The 25,255-nt window shown below is 54.1% G+C and overlaps 2 protein-coding genes across 4 annotated transcripts in view; one reads left to right on the forward strand and one right to left on the reverse strand.

Annotated features, from left to right (window-relative positions):
• Positions 1 to 581: 581 nt before the first annotated feature.
• Positions 582 to 4,700, reverse strand: TRAPPC2L (trafficking protein particle complex subunit 2L). 3 transcript variants are annotated; one of them, XM_037040172.1, is made up of 5 exons: positions 4,609 to 4,700; positions 3,049 to 3,221; positions 2,020 to 2,107; positions 1,810 to 1,889; positions 582 to 797 (listed from the first exon to the last, which is right to left on the reverse strand). In XM_037040172.1, exons 1-5 carry the CDS (start codon positions 4,639 to 4,641, stop codon positions 752 to 754), a joined length of 420 nt encoding a protein of 139 aa, XP_036896067.1. In that variant the 5' UTR covers positions 4,642 to 4,700; the 3' UTR covers positions 582 to 751. The 3 variants fall into 3 exon arrangements, with proteins under 3 accessions (XP_036896067.1, XP_036896068.1, XP_036896069.1); XM_037040173.1 differs by having other exon boundaries at positions 3,049 to 3,198; positions 4,609 to 4,669; XM_037040174.1 differs by lacking the exon at positions 4,609 to 4,700 and having other exon boundaries at positions 2,020 to 2,146; positions 3,000 to 3,136.
• Positions 4,701 to 4,766: 66 nt separating this feature from the next.
• GALNS (galactosamine (N-acetyl)-6-sulfatase) overlaps positions 4,767 to 25,255 on the forward strand; it is a 32,721-nt gene continuing 12,232 nt past the window's right edge. Inside the window, exons 1-9 of the mRNA XM_037040171.1 lie at positions 4,767 to 4,976; positions 13,085 to 13,208; positions 13,934 to 14,008; positions 14,789 to 14,891; positions 18,154 to 18,297; positions 19,762 to 19,828; positions 19,913 to 20,040; positions 20,409 to 20,548; positions 23,224 to 23,327. Of these exons, the coding sequence (XP_036896066.1) occupies positions 4,842 to 4,976; positions 13,085 to 13,208; positions 13,934 to 14,008; positions 14,789 to 14,891; positions 18,154 to 18,297; positions 19,762 to 19,828; positions 19,913 to 20,040; positions 20,409 to 20,548; positions 23,224 to 23,327 (1,020 nt within the window). The 5' untranslated portion in view covers positions 4,767 to 4,841. The remainder of the gene's footprint in view (positions 4,977 to 13,084; positions 13,209 to 13,933; positions 14,009 to 14,788; positions 14,892 to 18,153; positions 18,298 to 19,761; positions 19,829 to 19,912; positions 20,041 to 20,408; positions 20,549 to 23,223; positions 23,328 to 25,255) is intronic.

The following is a 25,255-nucleotide window of genomic DNA, read 5'->3' on the forward strand; positions in this document are numbered from 1 at the left end:
ACCCAGGCACCTTGCCCATGGGCTGGAGGGCAGCAGGGGCCTCATTCTCTAACCCTGTCTGGCCCTCAGGCCACTAGAAACCCCCAGCACTAATAGGCAGAAGAGGGCTTCTTCTGCTCAGAAAGCAAGCAGCCACAGGCAAGACGCTGCCGGTACACAAAGGGTCCTAGACCTTGCTAGGGCTGCCTCCAGAGGTTGGGCCAAGTCCAGGCCCCGAGCTGGTGTGAGACCAGAAAGAGCCATTTGCTGGCCCTTGTGCCCCTCTCAAACCAGCTACAGGTGCAAGAGACCCTATACACCATGCCACCTGGTCAGCCATGGAGGGCACTGCAAGAGCAGTCAGTGGAGCTGAGGCCAGCCCACAAATCCCTCCGAAGCCACCTCTGCTGACCCACGGACTCAGCCTGTCCACGGCTCCAAGCTCTGTGGACTTCCAACACCCGGCTCCCACTGCCCCTTTGTGCCTCTTGGGGACCACAGTGCCCTGCTGTCTGGTCCCTCACCTCTCCCCCTCCTTGAAAATTTGTGCATTAAACTCTGTAGTTAAACCCTGTGGAGACACAGAAGGAAAACACCAAATCTGATGTCACAAACCATTTAGTTGACATGTGCTGCATCAGGCCTTGCCCCCGTATGGCACATTCGGAATGTCTGACATTCAGGAAGAGGAAAATGAGAATAAATACACATCTACACAATAGGGTTATATACAAAACATTTCTCTTCAACCAGTGGGCAACAATGTTCTCGCTCAGCAGACCTGTATCATCATAGATGTCACCATGCTGTCAAAAGCCCTGAAAAAAGAAACACACCAATTGGAGAAGAGACCCACTCCACACCCCTTGCCAACGCAGGAACAGGCTCAGTGGCACTGCTTGCATGCATCCCAGGACACTTTGGGAGTCAGTCTCGACCATCCAGATAGATAAACTCAGCTGAGAACCAGGACATGTGTCCTGCCATACCTGGCGGTGGGAATCTAAGTCTGCTGCCTCCTACTTCCCTTTGGTTTCCTGGGGCCCTGCCTGCTGGGTTTCCAGGCAGGGGCGGAGGCACGGCAGCATGGGCACGCAGGGCTGCGGTTCAGCAACTACAGTGGCCGCTGCCACTGCCCTGAACAGCCCAAGAGACACAGCGTTCTACATAACGGTGCTGGCTTCTCCCCACTGGGACCCAGGATGACCCAAAGCACAGTGTCACAGCTGAAAGAAGGCACCACAGACGGACCTGGCTCAGGTCAGTGTGGTGTTCTCTCACCTGCTGGCTACAAGAAGACCTTGGGAAACGTGTCTAGAAACATAGGGAATTCGCAGGAGCAGGCTAGGAGGGTGGCAATGCTCCTTTATGAAGCATTTTCATGATGTTCCAATATTCAAAGACTGTTTATTTGAGGGTGATTTGAAGATCTCTGCAATCAATCCACTCTCCTCACCATCCAAGTTCAATATCAAAGAATTAAGCAATGACAGGATGTTTTTCCCAGAAGGCTCTTGTCCATATGCCTGGGCCCTCACTGGACTCTGTGATGGCACCCCAGTAACTGCTGGGCACACATAGAAAAACAAATGGACAAGCTCTGCTCCCTAATTCCCATTGTATATGTTGAAGATTTGTGTGAGAGTCTATTTGAAAGAAAAGTTTGAAAGAAGTTTGAAAAACACAGGGTTCTGCTGCATCAGAGCTGCTGCCTTAGGAGGACACTGCCCGTTCCCTAAAAAGACCTCCTCCCCTACTTTCAGAATCACTGCCCCTCAGCGAGCCAGGGCCTGCAAACTAGGGCGGCAAACCCAAGAGCAGCAGGCCCACCTGGACTGGATGCGGTCCCCTGGGTTGTAGAAAGGGTTACACATCACATCTGTGTAGGAGTTGTGCAGCTTCCGGAACATCTGAAACGAGAGCCAATGTTTTTAACTCATGTGTACCCACGATTACTGCCATATTATTTGTCTTTCAACTTTTTCAAACAAAGGGAGAACAATCAGCCCCAGGCATGGCTTCCAAACCCCCTGCACTTACACTGCGGATTTCATTGTCTCGAAGCGCTGGGTTGGAGGAATCCACCACCATAACAAACTTCACCTTGGAGTTGGTCACATAACCATATCTACACAGCTGGTTAGGGAACACACTGTCAGCACAGGGCCTCTGTGGCGGCAGGACACACAGCCTCAGCCTGTGGAGAGTGTGAAAGCAGAAGGCCACCTGCGCAAGTGCCTGGCTCCAAAGCCACTTTGGAGAAACATGACCAACCTTGCATCGCAGGAAGTACCCTAGGCTGGGCCTGTCTTGCAATGCCAGGAGGGCCACATGGGCCACACGGGGCATGGCTAGACACTTCCTGGGGACAGCTCTGGTGTTTACTAGAAAAGCAAAAGGCAGGCAGCTAAGCCACATCCTGACTCAAATTTCAGCGCTGTTTGCCTCAGCCCTGCCCTCTACGAAAAAGTGCAAGTCTCACAAAGGGCAGAGCCTACCTGCTGTACCCACCGCTCTCAAAGCCACTTCGTCTGGCTCCCAGGCAAGTGTCACTGTGGGCAAGCTACACTACTGCTCATGGGAACATCTCTGAACTCCTCGGGTCTCAAGCCATTTGCCCCCAGGGGAGTGGTCAAGATATTATAGTGACTTGTAGGGGAATGGGCCTGACTATGAAATAAGTGAACTGATCATCCCTTGCTCAGAGGTGGCAGCCCCACTGAGAAAGACATCCTTACAGGCACAAAGTAGGAACTTCCCCAGCTCTTCCATAAACCTAACAAAGGACAGATGCAGACTGTCACAATTCTCTAGGAAATTCAAGCCTGGCTTTTCCCACATTATCCTCTTAATTAAAGGAAAAGGGGGCAAGGTCTCAATCAGCTTCAAGCTGCCCTCATTCCCCCTGGGCTGAGAGCTCTCACCTTTTTTTTCCGAGCGATGGTTCAAAATGCCCTTCAAAGTAATCTGATCCTACATAATACACCACTCAACTGCAGGTGTAGTCCCTAGATTGGAACCCTGTGGAGAGAGGCCTGCCAACAGGCCCCTGCTGGGCGTGAAGGATACACCTTGTAGTCCTCTGTGGGGTACAGGAGGCCCAGGTAGAGCTCTCTCTGGTCCACCAGGGCCTTCCCCATTGCAGAGATCTTCTCATCCACCACATCCAGGGACGTGTGCACCATGTAGTGGAACTTCAGCTCGTTCTCCGTGGGGACACTGCGGATGTAAAGAGGGTAATTCTGCAAGAGAGGACGACACCAAGTGAAGGGATGAGAATTCACCCTGTGTGTACCAATTATGAAACCGAGGCCGGAGCACTCAGGGCGGGGGACAGGCCAAGTGCCAAGAAGTCACAGAAATGCACTGCCTTCAGGGAAAGTTTGCATATGGTCTACACAGGGGCACCAGCAGGGTGGGCAGGGCTCACACAAATGGGTTTGGCCACAGCCTGACAACTAACCATGTCACCTGGAGGGGTCACTCACCTTATCTGTGGGGCCCCAGCACATGCTCTCCTCCTGGCCCTACAATACTGGCTGTTGCCTGATAAGGTGAAGTTTCCTGCAGTCTCATCACCTTAGCAGAGGCACTGGCATGCCCTCTCACTTAAACCCTTCAGGGCTTGGCTCAGACCCCCCTTCATCTCTGCACATCCATTTCTGACATCTTAATCCAGAGTAAACAGCATCTTCCCCAGGCTTCCTCATGTTACAATTCACTGCTTCTGTCCCTGGCCTGGAGCTGCCCAGATCCGGTGAACACCACACTGCCCCTACTCTAATAGGGCTGACATCTGGTAGACAGTCAGCAAATCCGCCATCAAATAAATAACGTGTTGTAGCACGTGCTAAGAAGGAAGCCAGCAATCAGGAGCTTCAAGGTGGCATGCCTCATAAGCCTGATGCAGAGGACACAAAAGGATATAGTAACAAGAGCATGTGGCCAGCTACCCAGCACAGTATCAGGATTCAGAAACAGCTTTCTAGAGGAAATGAAATCCATAGTGGCCAGTGAAGGGGATGGAAGATGGAGAAAGGGGCTTAAGGGGAGAGGAGATGCAGGTGCAGAGGCTGGAGGTGAGAAAGCAGATCCTGTCAAGGAGCTGCAAGTGATTCCGTTAGCGGTACGGCGGAGGGAGGCGAGGCGACGAGGTTATTCAGCCTTTAGCCTAAGGCAATGAGAAGCCACTGGAGAAATTTTAGGTGCATGACACAATCTGATTTGTTTTTAAAGTAGCACTGTGAATCATGTGTGTTGAGTCAGTTGACAGAGTGGGGGATGGCGTAGCCAGTTGGTGTGAACAGTGGAAGAGAATGAAGGGGGCAGGTAACTCTGGTGCCAGACCGGTGCAGGGCAGGGAGGGCGGAGGCCCGGGTCAGGGAAGAAAGAGGAGGTCCCGGCCTGCGGGCGCCGAGGGATGACGCTTCCGCAGCTGCAGAAGCGGGTGTGGGCGGCGCCTCCCCGGAACCGCCCCAACATTGTCGGCTCTAGGAAGCCCACCGGCTATCCCTCCAGGGCCCTCGGAACAGGGGGAAGTGGAAAGGCGAGGAGCGAGGGCGCGACCCCGGGAGGGATCCCGGCGAGCGCCCAAGCACCGCAGAGCCGACCGCCCGCTAGCGTACGCACCTCCTTGGCGATCACTGCCACGCAAACCGCCATCTTGGAAGGCCGGGCTAGCCAGGTCACCTGATTCCCGAGCTGGTCACGAGGCCTCCCAGGCCCCGCCCCTTATTCTTCAGCCGGCCCCGCCCCGTCCCGTCCCGCCCCACCACCCAGGCCAGCAGGCCGCCTTCCCTGCCCCAGCAGCTCGCTCTGCCCCAGCCGCTAGCCCTGGCTCAGCTGAGCCCAGCGTGGTTGCCATGGCGGCGGTTTCTGCCGTGATTAGGTGGCGGGTGCTGCTGCTGCTGAGTATGGCGGGACTGGGGACAAGGGGCATCGCGCAGGCAAAGGGCACCGCGCAGCCACCCAATATCCTGCTTCTGCTCATGGACGACGTGAGTTTGGGCCGGGCTTCCGGGGAACGCTATGCACGGTGCGGTGGGTTGGTACGACCACGGGTGGGGAAGGCCCGTGAAAGGTGGATTGTGGGTTGGAGGAGTCCGGTTGGGAGAGCGGCTTTGGGCGCGTCAGCTCGTGCAGGGGTAACGCCTGGCCCTGCGAGCTGCAGCCTCATATAGGCAGGTGAAACTGAAGCGAGGTAGTCGTGTTCAGGCTGGGAGAAGGGCCCTCTTCATTGTTCCCTATCTTGCCTCTTTTGGTCTGGAAGGGTGGAAGGGGAGCCTAGACCAGCTCCGTAGCAGCGCGTGCTCACCCCTGCCCTCCCACCCAGTAGGGAGGGGGGCAGGAAAGGGGGGGTGACCAGACCACTAAGAGCCAACCAGGCTCTGCGTACCTAGAAAGCAGATTCCTCTGCACCGGCCCTCCCCCAGGGCGGCCCTCCCCCAGGGCGGCCCTCCCCCAGGGCGGCCCTCCCCCAGGGCGGCCCTCCCCCAGGGCGGCCCCTGTTCACCTGGGCAGGCTGCTCTGGCCTTGTTGAGAATTCTGGTGAAAGGTCTGGTCTTTAGCTGAAGCAGGAAGAATGTCCTCTGTCAGGTGTATGTGTTCAGCCCCAGGCACACAGTCACACTTGTGGGCCAGCCCTCTGGAGAGTAGGAAGATAGCAGGATTGCTGTCAGGGAGCTGAGTCCTTCAACTGTCCCTTTGCAACTTTATCCCCTGTGCTCCTTTCCCGAAGAAGCGGTAAGTGAAATGCAAATTCTGAAATTAATCACCGTGAGGCTTTATGGTACAGTGGGGATGCAGAAAACCTGGGTGAGTGGATCCTACTCCCCTGAGCCTGGGGGAGCTCATCAGGCCTTGTCTCCGTTCCATCCAGTTCTCTCGGTGATGTGAGGACCGAGGCAGGTCAGAGGACAGGACCTGTACTATGATATAAACATTGTCCTGACATACAGCTCCTAAAACCCTTGGTGTGACATGGTGTCTGTGGTGTGCTAATGAGATGACTGGGGGCCTAGGTAGCTTCAGGAAGAGGTCGTTAGAAGACCAAGGTGTGATTAGAGGGTTGAAGCTTTCAGCACAGCCCTGACCTCCTGGGAGAGAACAGTGAGTGGCTAGAGATTGTGTGCCCTCACCAGAGGTTGATGCTGGTTCAATCAACTGTGCCTGTGTAATGAAACGCCAGTGGCAGCGGTGGGGACCTACACTACAGGAACACGTGGAAGAACTGGGAGGGCAGCAGGAGAGGGTGGGGAGCTCCTTGCCCCTCCCCCATGCCTCGGCTCCTCTTTCTGAGGTGTGTCCTTTATAATGAAGTCATAACAGTGAATACAGCACCTTCTTGAATTCTGTGAGCTGTGTTAGCACATTTTGGAACTTGAGCAGGTCTCAAGTTCCCCCAGCTGGAGTAGGTTGGTCAGAAGTTCAGGAGACTGGTTGAAGGGGGGCAGTCTTGGGGGACTGAGCCCTTGACCTATGGGGTCTAAAGCTACATCCAGGTAGATAGTATCAGAACTGACTGAATTGTTGGACTCTCAGCTGGTGCCTGGAGAGTTGGGGAAGTGGCTGGTGTGGAAATCCCCCACATAGTGTGCGTCAGGAATGTGAATAAATATAGCTCAGAGTTCCTCAAAAGGCCAGCAAAGAGCTCACAGGAGCCTTTGGACCAAGGCCAGTAGCCTCACGTGGCTGTTGGACAGTCCTCGATGGTTGGAATTGAGAGGTGCTGAGTGTGTGGACTACCCTCAGATTTTGAAGAGGACTCAATACAAAAAGAAGAATGTTTAAAAAATCTCAATAATTTGAATTACAATAATGATTTTGATTATAAAAAATTAACATTTAGCCCTGGCTGGTATAGCTCAGTGAACTGAGCGCGGGCCTGTGAACCAGAGGATCGAGGTTTGATTCCCAGTCAGGGCACATGCCTGGGTTGCAGGCCGGTTCCCTGCAGGCCAACTCCCAGCAGGGAACGCACGAAAGGCAACCATACATTGATGTTTCTCTCCCTCTCCTTCCTTTCTAAAGATAAATAAATAAATAAAATCTTTTAAAAAAATTAACACTCAGATGAGCTTGCAAAGATCATGGAAGCCCATCCACAATTCTACCACCCAGAGATAACACTGGGCCTGCTTTTTATTTTTTAAAGATTTTATTTATTTTTTAGAGAGGGGAAGGGAGAGGGAAAGAGGGAAACATTGATGTGTGGTTGCCTCTCGCACGCCCCCTACTGGGGACTGGGAATTGAACCAGCCACCCTTTGATTCCCAGGCTGGCACTCAACCACTGAGCCACAACAGCTGTGTCTGGACCTGCTTCTTTTTAGTCTCATAAACACATCCAGATGATGACTGCTTCTAAAGCAAGCCCTGCAGCTGCTCAGCCAGTCCCATGCTAATGGCCAGCACGGAAACTGCTTCCTAACAACGCTTTAGTCTTGGAAGTACTTGCTTTTTGTTTCAGTATTAGTCTTCTCTAAGTTGGAGTCCCTGCCAAGGCTTGTTCCAGCAGTCTCTTTTGGATGGTGAGACTCCAGCTAAGTGCTTTCACATTTCTGCCCCTTCCCCTTCTCTCCAGGGTGGCAGTGGGTGTGTGAAGTAAGTCATGTGCCCTCCAGTTTAGTGAAGGCTTGTTAAAATTGTAGTATTTTTGGTATACACACATACTTCAGAGACTCTGCAGGTCCAGTTCCACCACTGCAATGGAGCAAGTATTGCAGTAAAGAGAGTGTCGCAATAAAGCAAGTCGTGATCTTGCTGATGGAGAGTGATGCTTTCAGTTTGTTTTAAAAAAAAAAACCAACTTGTAACACCTGTGAAGCAAGATAGCACAGTGCAAGAAAGTGAGGCTACCAGAAAGTGCAAACTTACGCAGGTAGCTCCTGTATATTTCTGTCATTTTAGGCCCTGGAGATTCTGAGTGGTGGAGCATGACCAGCACCAGAAGTGTTTTCACTCAAGGGCGCTGACGTGGGGAGCCTCCCTGCTTGAACGCGCTAGGGTAGGGTAACAGGAACCAGAACAGTGACCAGAAGCCCCAGTGCCAGGCCTCTCCGGTGCAGGTTCCTTCACCGGAACCCCAAAGCCCCAAAGGAACCTTTGGGGTTCTCTGGCAGCTGAAACCAAAGAAGTCTAGAAGACCTTGTCCCAATCAGCAAATGCAAATGAATAAGCCAGGAAAATAACAGAAAATGCATGCAAAGTGCTTTAAGCAAAATAGGAAAACCAGCTCTCCTGACTAGATAGGCTAGAGCAGCTGTGACTTCTGGTAGAAGCATCCAGAAGCCCCTCATTGTGTCCTCACCTGCCCTTATGGTCAATAGGCCCAGTGAGAGGGCGAGCTACCATGAAGACTCAGTCTGCACCCCTGACCCAGGCTCACTATCTGCGGGCCTGTGCAGCCAGGGCTCTGGCAATGTCCTGCCCCGCCCTCAGAGAGCCAGTCAGGAAGCAGGATGGGGTAGGCATGGCAGACCCTTTCATTCAGGGGGGTTCCTGGCGGGGTACGGATAACATCTGCCTCCTCATTCTCCAGTGTGCCTTCAGATCCGGGACAGACCCCGGTAGACATGCATTGACTGAGTTTAGATGTTGAGAACCGTTTCTTCGGTGAACCTGACTCAGCTCTGGTCTCCAAGGCTGGTGAGGCTGGGGTCAGTGGGGACAGAGCTCCTCCTGGGGCATCTCAGCCCAGCTGGGTCCAACACCACTCCTTTGGCCACGGGCCTGGCTTTCTTTGTGTCTGGGTCCCTTGTTTGTAGAACAGCACTAAGAAGGGCCACCCTGACTGCCAGGGAAGTTAAAGCCAAGCTGCCTGAAGGCCAGCTCCGATGTGACCAGGGTGGGCACACCAAGCAGGTGCCTCCAACCTGAGCCTCCGGAGCCAGTCAGCAGACCCTGGGAAGTCCTTCAGTCACATGTGTCTTTATCACAGTCCCTTGCAGCCAGTGGTGAGCAACACATTGCTCCAAAGTGTTGAGGTTCTTGGTGAAAGGAAAATGGGAGGCAGGAAGAGGATTAAGTGCAGAGACCCAGCTGGCTTTGTTCCCTGTGAACGTGGGTGGTCCTGTAGGAGAGAGAAAAAGATACTAGACACTGCATGTGAAATGATTTCATTCTTTCCCTAATAATTGCAAGGTGGGTGTTAAAATTCCTATTTTTGTAACTAAGAAAGCCTAATTAACAAATAATAAGACAATGGTGTTGAGCAGACAAGAGTCAAAACACAGTGGGCCAGTGACTGCTGGCCGCAGAAAGGCCTCCCTGTAAGTAGGTTGGCCCTTGGCTGGCATCTGGGACCAGATGAGATTTGGGGAGTGTCCCACCGTTCCCCAATAAGAAGGGCTCCCTGTGCTTACATTGCTTACGAGAACATGATTGATATTGAGCACCTGCCTTCCTCCTGGGAGGCTGGAACTTGGGTGGACGCCAGGCAAAGGGTGCCATGTGACCAGCCCCTCTGCCTCTATTCCTCCAACCCCAAGAGAGACAGCAGCTCACATGTGCCTGTGAGGACAAATCGCACATGGCGTGGCGTCAGGGTGGGGGGCAAGAAGGACCCTTGAGCATGTACCCTGGGTGCCTTCTCCAGGGCAGGCCTCACTCAGCCTGCGCTGGGGCTCTTGCCAAGTCAGCAGACGCTACGGAGGATGCTTTCCTGCCCTCCCCCCCACCCCCCCCACCCCCCCCACCCCACGGTCCCAGCTCGGGAATGTAGGCTCTAGGCTCTGTTCCTGGACGTGCAAACTTCCTCCGGGGCCTCGGGAACTCAGGCACGTTATTCCTTGTCCCCTGAGAGTACCCCACCTTCCTTTCTTCTGTCAGCTGTCCTTCTCTCCAGGCACATTTTTATTTCAGCTCCTCTTGGTACCAAATGGAAAAACCACTTCAGTGACTTCAACATAAACCATCTCCAAAGAAATCCAAAGTTGCAAGGGCCCAAACCAGGGCCCTACAATCATAAGGGCCTTTGAGAGCACACAGCACAGTCCAAAGGCAAAGGCCCTGGGTGGGCTCTCAGACCCTGTGTGTCATGGCCAGCCTACAGCTAGGAGACAAGGACAACTGGAGATGGTGGTGCCTAGGAGAAGCCCGGAGGCCAGACATCACCAGAGGCAGTGTCACCCTCTTGCACTCACCCTTATAGGGAGGGCAGCTGTATAATCATTCACGCAGAGAAGGGGCATTAACAACTTCAGTCAGACAGCAGACTAGCTGGGGCCATCCTGGACAAATCTGTACATGCAGCCACTCACGTATGACCCAGAGTTGCCAGATCCCTTGATGAGATCACTGGATCTGACTCTCCAAAACATCTGCAGAGTCAGCCCAGTGTTTTTTGGAGTTTTCCAGGTCAGCACATTGCTGTGTCCAGTCGTAGGCGAGCCGCTCAGATCCTTGTTCTTGCATGCAGGCCTGAGACTTCTTGGCCGGCTCACCGGAGCCCAGGGAGTGAGAAGAGCTGTAAGAGGCCCTTGGTGAGCTGGGGAAGCACCAGAGTCTTACAGGCTTCAGCAGAAACCAGGTGCCTGCACTTTTCTTACTGCTCTGTTGAGATATGGTTCACAGTAAGTGCAGTTTCCCCAGTTAATACAACTTGGCCTTGTCTGGCATAGCTCAGTTGGGCATCGTCCTGCAACGTGAAAGGTTGCTGGTTTGATTCCTGGTCAGGGCACATGCCTAGGTCCCCAGTTGAGGCGCGTGAGAGGGGCAACAATGTTTCTCTCCCTCTCTTCTCCTGTCTCCAAAAATAGGTAAATAAAGTCTTTTGGAAAACAAACTATACAATTCAGTGATTTGTAGAATAGTCACAGCCTGTGAAATCATCACTGGTCAACTTCAGATCATTCTCATCGTCCCAAAGGGACACCCCATCCTCGCCCCCAGCAGTCGCTGCCTGTTCTCCCTTTGCTCCTGGTGGTTCGCAGTCTGCTTTCTGTCTCTGTGGTTTGCCTGTGTTCTGGACACTTTAATACAAATGGAGTCATACAGCCCTGGCTGGTGTAGCGCAGTGGATTGAGCGAGGGCCTGCGAACTAGAGGATCGTGGTTAGATTCCCAGTCAGGGCACATGCCTGGGTTGCAGGCCAGTTCCCAGCAGGGATGCAGTTCCCGGCAGGGGACACACAAGAGGCAACCATACATTGATATTTCTCTCCCTCTCTCCTTCCCTTCCCTTCCCTTCTAAAGATAAATAAATAAAATCTTTAAAAAAAAAAACAAATGGAGTCATACAATAGTTGTCCTTTTGTGATTGGCTTCTCTCGCAAAGCATCATGCTTTTGAGGTTCATCCATGTCATGACATGTGTTAGTATTGAGATGGCCAAAAAGTTCATTTGTTTTTTTTCTGTAAGATGGCTCTAGTAGCGCTTAGTTGTCTTTTACATCATTTGAAACAATTTTGTTAGATTGTATGGTGACAGCTGTCATATCAGCCAGCATGCATTTAAAAAAACTTATCAAAATTGGTAAATTTTGGTGTGGCCGTTTTAATATTGAGGATGGAAGGAAATAGTCACCATTTTCAGCATATTATGCTTTATGATTTCAAGACAGGTAAAAATGCAATAAAAGAATTGTGCAGTGTATGGAGAAGGTGCTGTGGCTGATCGAATGGGTCAAAAATGGTTTGCAAAGTTTCGTGCTGAAGATTTCTCACTGGATGATGCCCCACGGTTAGGGAGACCAGTTGAAGTTGATAGCGATCAAATGGAGACATTAATTGAGAACAGTCAACATCATACCACTAGGGAGAGAGCCAGCATGCTGAAAATATCCAAATCAATAAAGTTATTGATGAAAATTAAAAATATGTCTTTTATTTTACTGGGATAAAAAACACCTAAATGGGCTTTTTGGCCAACCCAGAACTTCACTCTGTTTTTATGGCTGAGTGTTTGGACTCATGTCCATCCAGTGTTTGGATGGACATGTTGTGTTCGCCCGTCCTCGGCTGGCACTCGGCCGTTTGTACCCTTTGGCACCTGGGGGCATGCTGCTGTGGGCGCTGTCCGCACCTTTACGTGCAGACACGTTTTGGCCTGTGTTGCAGAGACACCGGGAGTGGACTCACTGGGTCCGAGGCTTACTGCAGGTCTGGTGACACCTTGTCAGGAGGGAGAGACATGACATCCATAAGGGGAGGCTGGAGGCTGGAACAACCTTGGCTCTCTGGGTTGTGTTCCAAGCTGGAGCTCTTTCCACCCCTGCCCCTCGTCCAGGAGAAGAAGGGACGGCAGTTAGCCACTGTGGAAATGATGCCCCGGGGGCTTGTGCTAAGGGGACATCTAAGGAGACCCAGCCTGGAGGGACCTTGTCACACTTCACACAGGCTCTAGTAATGCACCATAGTGTATGCATTCATTTCCTGGGGCATACCAAATTCCCACAAATTTGGTGCCTTAAAACAACAGAAAACTTTTCTTTCCCAGCTCTAGAGGCTAGAGTCTGAAAACAGGGTATTGGCAGAGCTGGTTTCTCCTGAACTCAGAGGGCAGCTCCCCTGCCTCTCCTCCTTGGCTCGTAGATACCTCGCCCCAGTCTCTGCCTCCATTGTCTTCCCATGTGTCTGTGTCTCTCCTCCTTCTATAAGGACTCTGGTCACTGGGCTTGAAGCCCACGCCACCCCAGTATGGCCTCACCTCAGCTAGTGACATCTGAACTTCCTTGCAGGATCACATTCACAGGTTCTTCCAAGTAGACATAAATTTGGGGGGCTGCTATTCAACCCCACGCCAGATGGATAGACCGTGTTGTGTTTATTTATGCCCACTTAATGGACACTGGGGTGTTCCCTCTGGGCCAGCGTGTACTGCTGTAGACACGCATGTGGTTTCATGTGGTGTATATTTCAGGAGTGGAACAGCCAGGTCACATGGCCATACTCCACTGAGCTTTGTGGGGAGAAGTTAAATCTCAGCCTGCGCAACAGACTTATGAGGGCTTCTCCACGCCAAGGCCAGGGTGGAGCCGAGCCCCAAAGCTCAGCCATTGCCCATGCTTTCTGTGCCCAAGCCAGGCATTGGGTTGTGAGGGAGCTCTGGGGCCCAGACCCCAAAGGTAGAAGGAGACTCACTCCACCTGTCCGTGCTTTTTCCTGCAGATGGGGTGGGGTGACCTGGGCGTGTATGGAGAGCCTTCCAGAGAGACCCCGAATTTGGACCGGATGGCCGCTGAGGGCATGCTTTTCCCAAACTTCTACACGGCCAACCCCCTGTGCTCACCATGTAAGTGAGGGCTAGCCCATGGGCACAGGCTTAGGCAGCGGGGTGAGTACAGCAGAGGAGAGCAGACCAGTGAATAGGCATGGGGCCATTGCAGGGCGGCATGAGGAGCAGACAGTCCTGACAAAGGCAGCAGCTTCACCACATTTCCTCCGGGGGCCAGGAGGTCAGGCAGGCATGTTCCACCTTTCCACTGGGTTCAGGGCTGTGTGGGAGCAGGGCCTTAGGCCACCGAGGGCTTGTCCCCTGTGAGGATCTTTGAGGCCAAAGTCGCTGTATGTGGTGGTGCTGATTTCCAGGTACTAAGTGCTATGGCTTGTTCAGAAGCACTTGCCTGGAAGTGGTTCTCTACCATGGGGAGGGAGGTCAGGGTCACAGGGCTGTGGCAGCCTATTCCTCCTCACCCCCACTACCCCCAAGAACCACTGCTGTTGAGGTGCTTCTACAGAAATGCTAATCTTGAGGAAGAGAATGAATGCTGGGGTGGCACCTGAGGGGCCATGTGGGCCCCACTACTCGGTGTCCTGGGAACCGGAGAGAGTGACGGGGGCTGGACCATGCTGAGCTGCAGAGCCTGGCCAGAGTTCCCCAGTGGACCCCCTGAGCCAGTCAGTGCTGGGATGGCCTGCCCACCCAACTCGGAGGCTGACAGATGTGGAAACTCTGCAGAACTACCTGCCATGCCATGTGTTCTCACCGTGTTTCTGTTTTTTCCACCCTCCACGCAGCCAGGGCGGCCCTGCTCACCGGACGTCTGCCTATTCGCAATGGCTTCTACACCACCAATGGGCAAGCCAGGAACGGTGTGTGTGCACGGGGCTGTGCTGAATGTCTGGGAGGCTGAGGAGCAGAGGGGGTGGGAGGTGTGTTTGTCCCCCATTCTCACATGGGACCTTCCTTCCTCAGAACAGCACCGACTACCCATGGTCAAGGGCTTTGTCTGGGATAAAACAGATCGCAGCACTTTCATAAAAAATTGTGCATTTTAGGCAAGTAGACAGGAAGGTGAGATTAATGTGAGGTCTTAGGGGCTCTGAAAAGAGCTCCTTCCTGCCTCCTGCTTTAAGGAGGGTGGCCAAGGCTGATAAGCACTGTGCCCTGGTCCTTCCCTGCTGCGTCCTGTCCCAGGACTGCCCAGTACAGCCTGTGAGCTGGGCACGCTGTCCCCGCCACCCCCGCAAGGGGCTGCTGCCAGAGGAAGCCAGGCACTGGGAAATTAGCAGGGCACAGCCCTTGGAGAAGTGTAGTATGGAAAGTAGAGGGGAGCCCAGCATGAGCAGGACCCTCATGGCATTAGGGCATTTTCCGGAGACCTCTGGGCAAATCAGCAGAAGGGCCAGGGGCTGGGGACTCTGCCTGATAGTTCCAGCTCCTCTGGAGTAAGGGGGTACAGTCTGCCCTGTGCGTCCCCATCCAGTACTGTGCTGACTCTGGGGAGGTGCCTGGAAGACCCCAGCAGTGTTAGCTCCTCACCGGGGCTTTTCCCATTGACTCCGAAAGGCCAGTGTTCAAATCCGTTACCTTCTGCAGCATAGCCTGCTCTGTGAGTATGGGTGGTTTCACGCATTGTGGTGCTCTTCCAGCCTACACGCCGCAGGAGATCGTGGGTGGGATCCCAGACACGGAGCTCCTTCTGCCCAAGCTGCTGAAGCAGGCTGGCTACGTCAGCAAGATCGTGGGCAAGTGGTGAGTCCTGACACCTGCCCAGCTGGGCGCGTTCACACAGGGCCATTGCTAAACATTTCCAAACAGGGAAACCTCCTGGGTGGGAAATAGTGTCTTTGGATTCCAGGTCCATTTAGATGCCTGAAGCATTCCCTTAGAAGCTGGGGTGGCTGCACCACTGGGGCTTCCCGCCTCCAGGCTGGATGGAGTGTGGGCCAGGAGCCCATCGTTCTCAAATATTGCACACCCCAGCCACCTGTCCCTTCTCTCCATCTGCTCCCTGTGTTGCCTGCTGCCACAGCGTCACCAAAGGAGCCACACCATGACACCCACAGTGCTGCTGTAGATGACGCACTCTGTCAGCAAGCACAAGGGCTCTGGCTGGTGGTGAAATGCAGAAGCAACCAGTGGTCAGGGTGGCAGGGTAGGTCAACATGCTCCCCTCCTCCCACAACCATATCGCATTATAGCTGAACTACAGAACAGCCGTCATTGAGAACCATCGTTGGCTGAACAGAAGTCCTATAACTAGGGATGCCCAGAAGAAGCCGTGTTGAGACTGCTGTGGTTACAGAGGTGTTTCTGTGTCATTCAGAAATATTTTATAATAGTTTTTAAAATCTTGGAATAAAAAACATTGAGAAGCAGAAAAAGAAGCAGCAGCTAATAGTAGGTAGAGAATCGTCACATGCTCATGTAGTACGGAGTCACTGGCATTAAATGATCACGACTAAAGAAGCCGACGTTACCACACATGGTGTTTGCGCTGTTTAAAGCAGGTTAACTGGATTCTGTCTCTTACTCCCTGAGGATGCCTAAGTGGGTTGGCGTAAAGGTCAGACGTCCTCTTTTCTTTTCTGGGTGTTGAGGCCTTTGGGAAACAGCAGGCCCACTTCCTACAGGAAGCCCTCTGTGATTTTCAACACGCTGTAAACCCTCTTCCCTTAATCGCTCTGGCACTCAGCAGTATTCCTTTCTCAAGGATGAATGCCTTGCCTGCGCCCCTTGGAAACGGCTGCTCTTTGCATGGTCGTCTCAGGGACAGTTGAGGTACAGAAACTGGGAGAGTAATCGTCAGAAAATCCTAGTGATCTTGACACTTTCTCCCTCCTGAGACAAGCTGAGAGCTGCCTGCCAAGCAGGCGAGCTCAGAGGAGGTGGTGGCTGCACGGCAGGGCTGGTGGAGGCTCACTGGGCTGAGGGAGCCCTTGTTGCCTACCCCGTGTAAGCATTACCGGGAAGGCCCAGGGAAACTGTCAGAGGCCAGCTGTGAGGCCTGCCAGGGCCGCGTCAGGGCTGCACTGGCAGAAGGGAAAGCCCCCAGTGACCGGAACTCAGTGCCCAGCCTCCCACTCATAGTCACTGACCGGGGTAGCCAGAGCTGGAATGGAATGAGGAGAGGGGAGCACAGACACAGAAGAGAGCTGGGCAGGGCCCAGAGAAGTGGCTCTGGGTGAAGTCAAGGAGGCGGACACAGTGCTGGTGGGTGGGCCAGGGTCAGGGCGGCTATGGCCAGAGTGGGGATGGGATCTGGGAGGCTCGGCGGAGTTCCTAGTCTCAGTGGGGGTCCGTCTGTAGTAGGGGGATGTTGGGTGGCATGGTTGCGACTGCCCTGACATCCTGCCTCTGGGCCCCAGCACCACGGATCTGGGTTTCCTCAGCCTAACCAAGGCCAGGGGTAGATGGAGTCTGGTCTCCTGCAGAGGCTGCTCCATCTGCCCTGAGCCCCAGCAGGCTGCGATGTGATACAGACCCAGCTTGCCTTTGGGTAGGGCTGGCCCTACTCCTCTTTTGAAATGAGCACTTGGAATTGACAGCTTAGCATGAACAGGACCTCGGGTGGTGTTTCTGCTAAGCAAAGGCCGTTTGAGCTAATGGACATGGGAACAAAAGAGAGTCACACAGCCAGTGCTAGAGTGAGGCATTTGGAAATGACTGGGCCTGTGGCAGCAGCCCAGAGAAGACACAATTCATAAACAGCACAAAGCACAGAGGTCCCTGCAGAGCTGACATGCACCTGGCAGAGAGGCTGGAGGGGCCCAAGGTGGGCACCAGGCAGCTGTGCAGAGGAGAGCATTTTGGAACCAGCACTGGGGAACTGGGGCCCCAAGATACTCACTTACCGTTGCCCAGAGTCAGGCTGGCTGGCTGCGTTCTGGCCTGCGTTGGGTCGGCCTCCCTCACTGCTGCACATTGTGTTCTCTCTGACTGAGTGCCTGAGTGGTATAGCGAGCTCACTATACCACTTGTGTGACCCACTGCAGGGCCTCTGAGTGGTCACAATGGGGCTTGCCCAAGTGCAGCAGAGGAACAGGACCCTCTGCTCCAGGGATGCAGCTTTCTAAACATGTCTCTGCGAGAAGCTTTCTGCAAACAAAAATGTAGGAGACGCATCCACTCTGCAGGGTGGGGTGGGCTCCCTCTGCAGGGCCGGAACCCAGAACCACTGTGCTCCAGAACTACCTTTATTAGCCCTATNGGCCTCTGAGTGGTCACAATGGGGCTTGCCCAAGTGCAGCAGAGGAACAGGACCCTCTGCTCCAGGGATGCAGCTTTCTGAACATGTCTCTGCGAGAAGCTTTCTGCAAACAAAAATGTAGGAGACGCATCCACTCTGCAGGGTGGGGTGGGCTCCCTCTGCAGGGCCGGAACCCAGAACCACTGTGCTCCAGAACTACCTTTATTAGCCCTATATTCCAAAGAACAAGTGGGGCCGTGCTCAACGACCACTGGAACCTGATTCAGATGGGAGCATGTCAGCACCTCTCATTGGCTAGAGGACCCAATATTAGGTGCCCCCAAGGGTAAGGGGCATGTGAGGAGGGGAGAGCAGAGCACGACCCAGCAAGAAGCTCTCGGCCTTGCCTGGCGTCCGCAGTGTGTGGCAGGAGCTTGCAGTCAGCCACTCCGTTCCAAGCCGGCATCTGGGTTTCTGAGCAGTTGGCAGCTGTCACCCGGTAGACACGTTGCTGTGTTTTCTTCTGGTCATGCCCATCCTCATGCCTGGCTGGAGCACTGAGCTGGCCAGCAGCAGCAGCCCATTCTGGTCCTGCTGCAGCCTGACCCTTAGCTGTCAACCTGGCAGAGTTCACTGGGGGAGGCCAGGTGGTCCTGACGTCGCCTTAAGGGCGAGGTCTTTCTGTGCCAGGCTTATCACACTTCAGGTGCTGGGGAAATGTTTACTTCATTGAATGCTCTGTGAAGGTCATGGAGTGTTGCTGCTCGGAACTTTGGGGTGTCCCCATGCGGGGCTTCCTGAACTGTCCTGGATTCCTGTTCCTAGGCATCTGGGCCACAGGCCTCAGTTCCACCCCCTGAAGCATGGATTTGATGAGTGGTTTGGATCCCCCAACTGTCACTTTGGACCTTATGACAACAGGGCCAGGCCCAACATCCCTGTGTACCGGGACTGGGAGATGGTCGGCAGGTAACAGTCCCTTCCCTCTCGCCTTTTGGTGCCGAACCCAGCAGCTTTGCCCCGGTGGCTCCGCAGGAGCTAAACGGAGTTTCTGGAAGCACCTTCCCACCAGCACCAGTGTCCCAGTACGTTGGGCCCTGCTGTGGCAGCTCGTTGCCCTGCCCCGAACCTTCGTGGCCTGGGCTACTACTGCTCAGCCACACCTAGGGGGTCTCTGACCTTTTCAGAAAATAGGAGCTTTCTATGGTTTGTAAAATTGTTCCCTAATAAACAATTTAGGACAGTGAGAGAAGGAGAAAGAGAGAGAGAAAAAGAGGAAGAGAAAAAGAAAGAAAATATGAGAGTCAAAGATGCTCTCCAGAACAAGGTTTGTCCACACAGTAGCCATTCACGCGGTTTCCTGGCCCAGGTCCATGCGGCCCATTGGCAGGTCCTGGGCCCCAGCTCCAAAGGCCCTCTGCCTTCTGCCTTCCCAAAGTTGATGTGTCAGCTGCACGCTAGGTGTTGAGGACATCGGCATCATCACAGAGGGCCTGATGGGATGAAACCTGCTTCTGAGCCTGCCAAGAGTAAATCACCACCTGAAGGCTGGGTGGGCCCAAGGCAGCCCTGGTCTTGCCCGCAGCCCGGTAGTGGGGTGCCCGGCACTGGGGTGCCTGAGCATGGCCATGCCAGGTGGGACCCTGGTCTCTCACGAGTCTTACTTGGCTTCATCTTTGTTTCTTCCTTTTTCATTATTAATTTTTTTGTTGGACCTCATTATATATCAGTAGACTAAGACACTAGGCCCATTTGTTGCTTTTTTATTTTTATTTTTGGTAAGATTTTATTTACTTATTTTTAGAGAGAGAAGGGAAGGGAGGGAGAGAGAGGGGGAGAAACATTGATCGTTTGCCTTTCATATGCACCCCAGCCGGGGACTGGACCTGTAACCCAGGCATGTGCCCTGACCAAAACCTAACTGGTGACCTCTCACGTTGCAGGACTACGCCCAACCCACTGAGCCACACTGGTCAGGGCCGCTCATTACCTTTTTTAATAGTAGCTTTATTAAGAGAATTTGCACATGAGACAGTTCAACCCATTTAAAGTATACGGTTCCGTGCTTTCTGGTATATTCTCAGCACCATGCAGCCATCACTCATTTTGGAATATTTGTATTGCCTCAAAAAGAAAACCCACACATTAAAGTCACCCCAGGTCCAAGTGACTGGGATCCGCCTCTTGCCTGCCTCTCTCTCGCTGTCCGTCTGTCCTTTCTCATTGCTCCCCGTCCTTCTCCCAGATGTTGCCTAGTCTCAGCCCCACTTTGACCATGACCTCAGGAGCAGCGTGAGCTTCCAATTTCATTTGTTCATAGACTGGACATTTCCATCATTCTCTTAAACAAGGCTTGTGAGCTTGCTTATGAAGTCATGGAGAGGAGGCTTTCTTTACCTGAAATCTGATTTCTGGTTGGGTCTGTTCATTCAGATTCTATGAAGAATTTCCAATCAATACAAAAACAGGAGAAGCCAACCTGACCCAGATCTACTTACAGGTAATAGTAGCCTGGCCGGGCAGGCTCTGGGGTGGGGGAGGGTCAGCCTCCGGGCCAAGGCACGTGCTGTGTTCTTCTCCTCAGGAAGCTCTGGATTTCATTAAGAGGCAGCAGGCAGCTCAGCACCCCTTCTTTCTCTACTGGGCCATTGACGCCACACATGCACCTGTTTATGCTTCTAAGCCTTTCTTGGGCACTAGTCAGCGAGGACGGTGAGTCCTTGGTCGTAGAGACATAGACACCCCCCCCACACACACACACACACTTTGGGAGGTTCAGCCATGCTTGATTACTTCCAGGGACATGGCATTCAATACTACCCATGTTTTTAATGATCAATCGTAGAAAAAGAGAAGCATTTGTGCCTCTGAAGCTATCTACCAGCCCAGGATTAGTGGGAGGAATACTATAGTAGTGTGGTCAGCTCTCTCCTAGACTAGCTCGGGGAACTTGAACTTTCCTCCTCCTCTGGGAATTTAGCTAGTCCGTGTCATTGTCCATCCCTGAAGTTATGATTTAACTGCTCTTTGATCACGCTGATGCCCTCAGGCACCTGGCGAATGTTCCATCTTTCCCACAGGTATGGGGATGCTGTCCGGGAGATCGACGACAGCGTGGGGAAAATCCTGAACCTTCTTAAGGACCTGAGGGTCACGGAGAACACGTTTGTTTTCTTCACATCTGACAACGGTGCTGCCCTCATTTCTGCTCCCAAACAAGGCAGGTATTCATAGTGTTCTCTCCCCAGACAAGGCCGCACTCAGGAACTCTGGCCCCCGAGACACTCTCTGGGGTCCCCTCAGCCACCCCTGGGGCAGAGCATAAAGGGGGCTCGGCCCAGGGGGCCCAACCATGAGAGAGATGCCCACTCTCCCCCTGGGAGCGCTGCTCTGTAAGGGAGATGCACGCTGTCCTCCTAGGGCCGCGTCTAGTAGGCGAAGATGTAAGGAGGCGCAATGAGAGCTGCCCTGTGGAACTGGCTGGGACCTAGTCACTCACAGGACTGGCAGGCTGCCCGCCAGCACCCATGTTCTGTAACCCACTCTTCTCCCTGGAAAGGCTGGAGCACCTTGGCCTTTTCTGGCCCAGGAAGGGTGTGTCAGTGTGAAACAGCAGCTTCCCAAGTCCCTCTTCTGAATTGTCTGTTGTTTCAGCTCCCCCAGAGGTGCCTGGTCAGGAGGGAGAGTCAGTGGGGGAAGACCGAGACCAAGGCCAGGACTTTCACCCTGTCCTAGCTGTGCCACTGATTGGCCCTGGGAGCAGGTCATTTCCGCCTCCTGCACATTTAGGAGCTGAATGAGGTCACTTCTGGGCTTTCTTCTGTAAAGCTCTGATGTTCTCCATCAGCATTTTTATTCTAAACATGGTGACCATTGTCATGTGCCTAATCAGCCACATTTGCCTCTTTTTCTAAGTTTAGGGACCCTCCCTGCATGTGGTGGCAATGCCCATCTCCTTCGGAAGCTAAAAATGCAGCAGACACACTTCCCAGCCTCCCTGACAGCCAAGCCCAGACCCCTGCCCCCCACAGCCTCTTGAGGGGTGCTGTCTACGAAGGAAGGGACCAAGCCCCCACCCATACAGTGCTGGCTGATGGAAGCACCCAGAGCCCCCACAGCCCCCAGACCTGCTCTGAGTCTCTGTGCCCAGGCCAGCTGGGCCTACAGGCCTCCTGAGGCCCCCGGACCCAGCTCCTTCAGTGATCTCCGATCTCCACCTTGCAGAGTGAGCCGGCCGTGCGCACCCTGGCATTTTGTTGTCCTGTTAGAGTTTCACCCTAGTAGTCGCTTATCTTTTGACCCCATTCTTACAAAATGCTGGGGCCAGCACAGGGCCCTGAGTCACTCAGACAGCTCTGGAAGGAGGCCACAGACAGCAGGAAACCCCCCAGGGACAGGTCTGCATGGGCAGGCACTGGGAGACCCTGTGCTCAGGGCCTCTCAGGGGCTTCAGGATTTCAATTGACAGGAACAGCACAGCTGGCTCAGGTCAGGAAGGAACCCTGTGGAAGACAGAGCAGCAGTTCCGGGTCCAGGCCCAGCTGGTCCAGGGCCCCACGGTTGCTGTGTGGTCCATCCTTGGCCAGCCCCACTTCTGGGGGGTTTTGTCTTCTTATAGCTGACAGCCTCGGAGAGGGGTAGACCCCCATCTCCTAGCAAAGGCCCAGAGCCAGCTGAATGTTGATGTCGCTGCGGGCCCCCAAATGGGACATTCAGAAAAGCCGTCCCCTGAGAGCCCAGCCTTGCTGGGACCACCAAACTCCCAGCACAGGCTTCAGCTTAATCTCCATAGTCTTCATTTCTACAGTATAGAATGACACATGTGGATAGAGATATCTGTGTATAGCTCTAAAGTCCAAGTGATGATGATATAAAAATCCACGCACCTGCCACCCAGCCTGAGAAACAGAAGGAGGGAGAAAGCAGGCCCTCATCAGCACCCTGAGCCCCGACTTCCCAGGAGGAGCGAGTCCTCCACATGGTGCGGAGAGTGCAGCTTGTCGCCTCACTCTCCCTGTGCTCACACATCAGAATCTGCCCACATTCCCGTGTTGTCCTTCACATGTCGACGCTGCTCTTCCCTTGAGACTTGCCCGCGCCGACGCATGGAGGTGGTGTTCAGGTTCGAGTGCAGGGGTGGCCCAAGGAGCTCCCTGTCAGAGACACACTGCTGTAGTGTGTTTTCTCTGTTTCCCAGGGGCCGGCGGTGAGCCCTGGGCGGTTCATGCTGCAGCAGCAGCACCCTGTTCATCCTCAGGAACCGGCCTCTGTGTTCCGGGAGCCCGCAAGATGCTCAGTCGGCCAGGGCTGGGGCTCTGCCCTCTGACACTTCCCCCGATGGTGGCTTAGGGACCACCTGCTCACAGCAGGGCCTGTCAGAAATTAATCTGCATCTCATCGCAGAGGGACACCCCTTTGGGGCCCAGGGACTGGGCCCCCCAACCCCAAGTACATGTGGACGCTCACAGGCACCAACATTTAAGAAAGGTCACGCCCAAACAGCAGCGGGAGTCCGGGTGGCCTGTACCAGGGTGTGCTTTGTGGCTCCGCTGGAGGCGTGTCTGCATCCTGTGCCCACAAGAGCAGTCATGTTCTGCAGTTCTGAGTGCTCCGGTTCTGAGCTGAGTTTTTCCAGCTCTTCATCTCAAGACAGAAAAAAATGGGACACCATGTGCAACCAGAACCCCTCGGGTTGTCGCCTGGGTCAGAGCCATCTCAAGGTGTTCTGACCCTGTGGCCGGCCCTCCACCTCCGTGATAGTCTCGGTGCCTCGCTGTATCGGCAGCAACACCTTCCAAAGGCTGGGTGGGGCCAAGTGCACACAAGTGCCCAGCAGAACGTGTGTTGCCCTGGGGACTCAGAGACAGCTAATGGGCAACACCTCTCCCTCCCCAGGAGGCAGTAATGGCCCCTTCCTGTGCGGGAAGCAGACCACATTCGAAGGAGGAATGAGGGAGCCTGCGATTGCGTGGTGGCCTGGGCACATCCCGGCAGGCCAGGTGAGTCAGAGGTTGGCCACATGGCCAGGCCTGCGGTCATTCTGGGGAGTGGAAACGTGGCCCCCTTATGGGCCTGCTCGCGCCACTAGCTGCTCTTCTCCAAGCAGGGCGCTTCCTGAGGGAGATGGCTAGTGAGTGGAGGGTGCGCGGGGTGGGCACCAGAGAAGCCTCCCACTGATGGCATGGGGTGCATGTGGCTGCCGTCGGGGGAGGAGGTGTCTGGTCAGTCCTGAGCACCGCTGAGTGGAACCAGTTTCTTTCCCACAGGACCTGTCAAAACCCTCCTCGGTGTACTGGTGAGTACAGTGAACTGCTGGGAGGGGAATAGAGCAAGCTGAGTTTTTTAAGTTTTGTTTGGCCATAGAACCTTTGTTTCCAAAGTTCACCTCCCAGGCCACTGTTCTGCGGACACACTCTGCGGACCATGGCAGCCTGACCGTGTGTCTGGGGTCTGCCTGCAGCACACTGTGCAAACCGCAGGGCTGGGCAGCCCAGTCGTCCTCCTGCTGGGTGAGGTGGCGTGTGTCCTGCTCCTCAGAGCCCTCAGTCCCTAGCAGCTGATAGTGTGAGGTTTTCTGTAACCAGGCACCTTGACTGAGACACCCTTGAGGTGTCCAGACTAACATTTGTAATCCTTTGGATCACTGTTTCGGCTGCTCTTTCCCCTTCTAGTGAGCTTCCCCAGAGAACACTGTTCACAGAGCTGGTGTCAGCCCAGTCCTCGCAGCAGAAACCCTGAGGGGCCTCTGAGTCCTGTTGCCACTGGAACAGTCACTGTGACAAAGGACTGGAGCCACACACCTGTGTGCTCTCTCAGTCTGGGAGGTGGGGCTCAAACCAGGGGCCTTGGGACTGGCTCCTCCTGGAGGCTCTGGGGAGAACTCGCTTCCTCGTCTTTTCTAGCATCTTGGCTCTTGGCCCCTCCCTCCCTCCATCATCCAGGCCATTGATGGCCATTCAAAGTCACCCTGTCACCCTGACTCTGGCCCTCTTGCCCCTCTCCCAGTGTTAGGACCCTCTGACTACCCTGAGCCCACCCAGGTGTCACCGGCCTGGCCCTGAGCGGGGCTGCCCAGGGCCAGCTGGAGTGTGTGGGCTCTTGACTTCATGTAAGAGAGATTTCACAACATGAGTCCAGGTGGCTCTGAGGGCATGTTTATTACAGCTGGGGACAGAAACAAGGAAGGGTTCAGCATGGAGGAAGCGACAGGAGAGGCTGGGCGGGGCTGCCTGAGCTCACTGGGAGGTCAGAGAAGAGGGGTCTTAGGTACAGGTTCAGGGGATCAGCCTGGGACAAGCTGCCCACTGCCCAGAGTTTAGGAGACCTGTGCCTGTGAATAAAGAAGTGGGGGCCGAAGAAGGTAAAGGGAACAGTGGGGGCTGCTCCCCAGAAGGAGAGCATGGCAAGCTGAGTCCTTTGTCTTGAGGCTTTTCTCTCTCCCCTGCAGGCGGGAATCTTAGGAGAGGTCTCGGGACAGTTGTAGGAGAACATTCGCCACTTCTCCAGATGCTCTTTCAGGGTCATGGTCCCCACCAATCGGTCAGAGAGAGGCAGGGGGTCTTCAGTCATCGTAGTTGGTTTTGGCATTGCCCACCTGGTTTTGCTGCTTTTCTAGGCCTGGAGCTGAAATACAGCTGAGGCTGGGATGTTATCTTCAGGGAGGTGACCTTTTGCATCTGGCTGTAAATTGCCAGGCCACTGTGTCCAGCTATCTGCCTCAGTTTCCCTGTTCTACTTCCCAAGGAATTTTCCTAGCTTCTCACTATCCTGTCTCACAGGGACCTAGGATCAGCCCCTGTGAAGGTCAGCTGATTGACAGCCTGATTGGCCTTCTCTGGCAGGGGTGTCCAACCCTTTGGCATCTCTGGGCCACACTGGAAGAAGGAAGAGTTGTGTTGGGCCACAGATTAAATACCCTGCGACACCT

Source organism: Sturnira hondurensis, unplaced genomic scaffold (assembly GCF_014824575.4).
Source record: "Sturnira hondurensis isolate 20B ecotype Veracruz unplaced genomic scaffold, ASM1482457v3 Scaffold0002597, whole genome shotgun sequence".
Taxonomy (NCBI): Eukaryota; Metazoa; Chordata; class Mammalia; order Chiroptera; family Phyllostomidae; genus Sturnira; species Sturnira hondurensis.

Excerpts from the sequence above, each read along its gene's own strand:
- TRAPPC2L (XM_037040172.1), bottom strand. The coding sequence starts at position 4,641 with ATGGCGGTTTGCGTGGCAGTGATCGCCAAGGAG. Across the intron at positions 3,222-4,608 it reads TGGCAGTGATCGCCAAGGAG|AATTACCCTCTTTACATCCG; the intron begins GTGCGTACGCTA and ends CCTCTCTTGCAG. Across the intron at positions 1,890-2,019 it reads GAGACAATGAAATCCGCAGT|ATGTTCCGGAAGCTGCACAA; the intron begins GTAAGTGCAGGG and ends CTCTCGTTTCAG.